Source organism: Sphaeroforma arctica, assembly GCF_001186125.1.
Source record: "Sphaeroforma arctica JP610 unplaced genomic scaffold supercont1.7872, whole genome shotgun sequence".
Lineage (NCBI taxonomy): Eukaryota > Ichthyosporea > Ichthyophonida > Sphaeroforma > Sphaeroforma arctica.
In genome coordinates this window covers 1-1,342 of record NW_014032686.1, presented here as the reverse complement: position 1 = coordinate 1,342, position 1,342 = coordinate 1, and the positions used below count along the sequence as shown (strand labels likewise).

General features: G+C 42.6%; 1 protein-coding gene across 1 annotated transcript; it reads left to right on the top strand.

Annotated features, from left to right (window-relative positions):
• Positions 1 to 1,013: 1,013 nt before the first annotated feature.
• SARC_16344 (hypothetical protein) lies at positions 1,014 to 1,245 on the top strand (the record flags this gene model as incomplete). Its single annotated transcript, XM_014289544.1, has 1 exon — positions 1,014 to 1,245. A coding segment is annotated over one exon (232 nt), but the record flags the coding sequence as incomplete, so codon positions are not given.
• Between the last annotated feature and the right edge of the window lie 97 nt (positions 1,246 to 1,342).

Sequence of the window (1,342 nt, the reverse complement as noted above, 5' to 3'; positions counted from 1 at the left end):
TATATATAGTGAGTGGTGAGATATACGCTTTGTTAAACATACACACAACAATGTTTATTCACGTTGTCATGAAACTAGCTTCGTAGCGTGTGACAGTTCCTTGTCACACTCCCTTCAATTATCTAAATTAAGTCCTAAACCAGTGGATGAATATTCATAGCCTCCCCAAAAATCGAACAATTTCGTCAAATTTACTGGTATGGTGCACAGCGGTATTAAAGAACACGGCCCTCTGGATTGGGTCTCGAGCGGAAATCCGGAAATCGAAAATTTAGTAGAGACCCAAATCTTGAAATCCAGAAAAGTACCAGCTTCCCGGTATTGGACACAAACTTTTTTTTGAATGACCCAAAATCGATTTTCTCAACGGCTACATACTACTCTAGAGACTAGAGACTAGAGTAGTCGGCTATTTACATATTTAAAAAAAGTAAGGGCTTCTAGCCTTCTACTGATGAGAGCTACAACAATCTTCCGCCTCTGTAGAAATACTGTCCTTCAGTGTTCCCTGCTGAGGGATGTAAATATTCACCCACATGTATGTTTCAATTATTGGTTTAAAAAAAAACTAATAAAGCAAAATAATATGGGAACTCACCTAAATATAGAGAGTTATACGTCTGGCGGGCTTTCATCAGGGACACGAGCTTTTTATATGAATACCAATAATAAATAGCATTGACTTCGCTGACCAAAAAACTGATATCAGTCTACATACAATCTATCTACGCACACTATCCACTACATTCAAACAGCGCTGAGTCACTGATTACACACTGTAGACAATAGAGAGCCTACAGTCTGCACACACTCTACACATGTACACACAAACCACTACATACAAACCGCACACCCGACGCATATCAGACTACGCAGACATTGCACGCGCACACGCTCGTACGCACGCGTCAGCCCGTATGCACGACGGTATGGTACATTTGTGATCGCTATCTTCTTACCTTAACCGTCATACTCTTGTATATGTGACGCACACGCAACTACTTACGGACAACATGGCTACTGAAGAGGAGCCTCTGGCCGTCACCATCTCCGTGCACCTCTCAGCCTCGCTTTCTATCTGTGGATCGCTGTTGTTCTTGTGGCTCTACTGGCGCACCGAGAAGCGCCACATCCACTTGTACCTGACTATCCTGCTATGGATGTGTGTATCGGACCTCGGATCATCCACGGGGTACAACATCGGGTCTTCAGTTATCGACCAAGAAGGGTTGTGTATCTTTCAAGGTTTGTTCAAATTGACTTGGCGTGTGCGAAGTGCCTGCTCGGTTGTCTGTGCAAGATTAGAATATACATACATACATACATACATATATATACATAC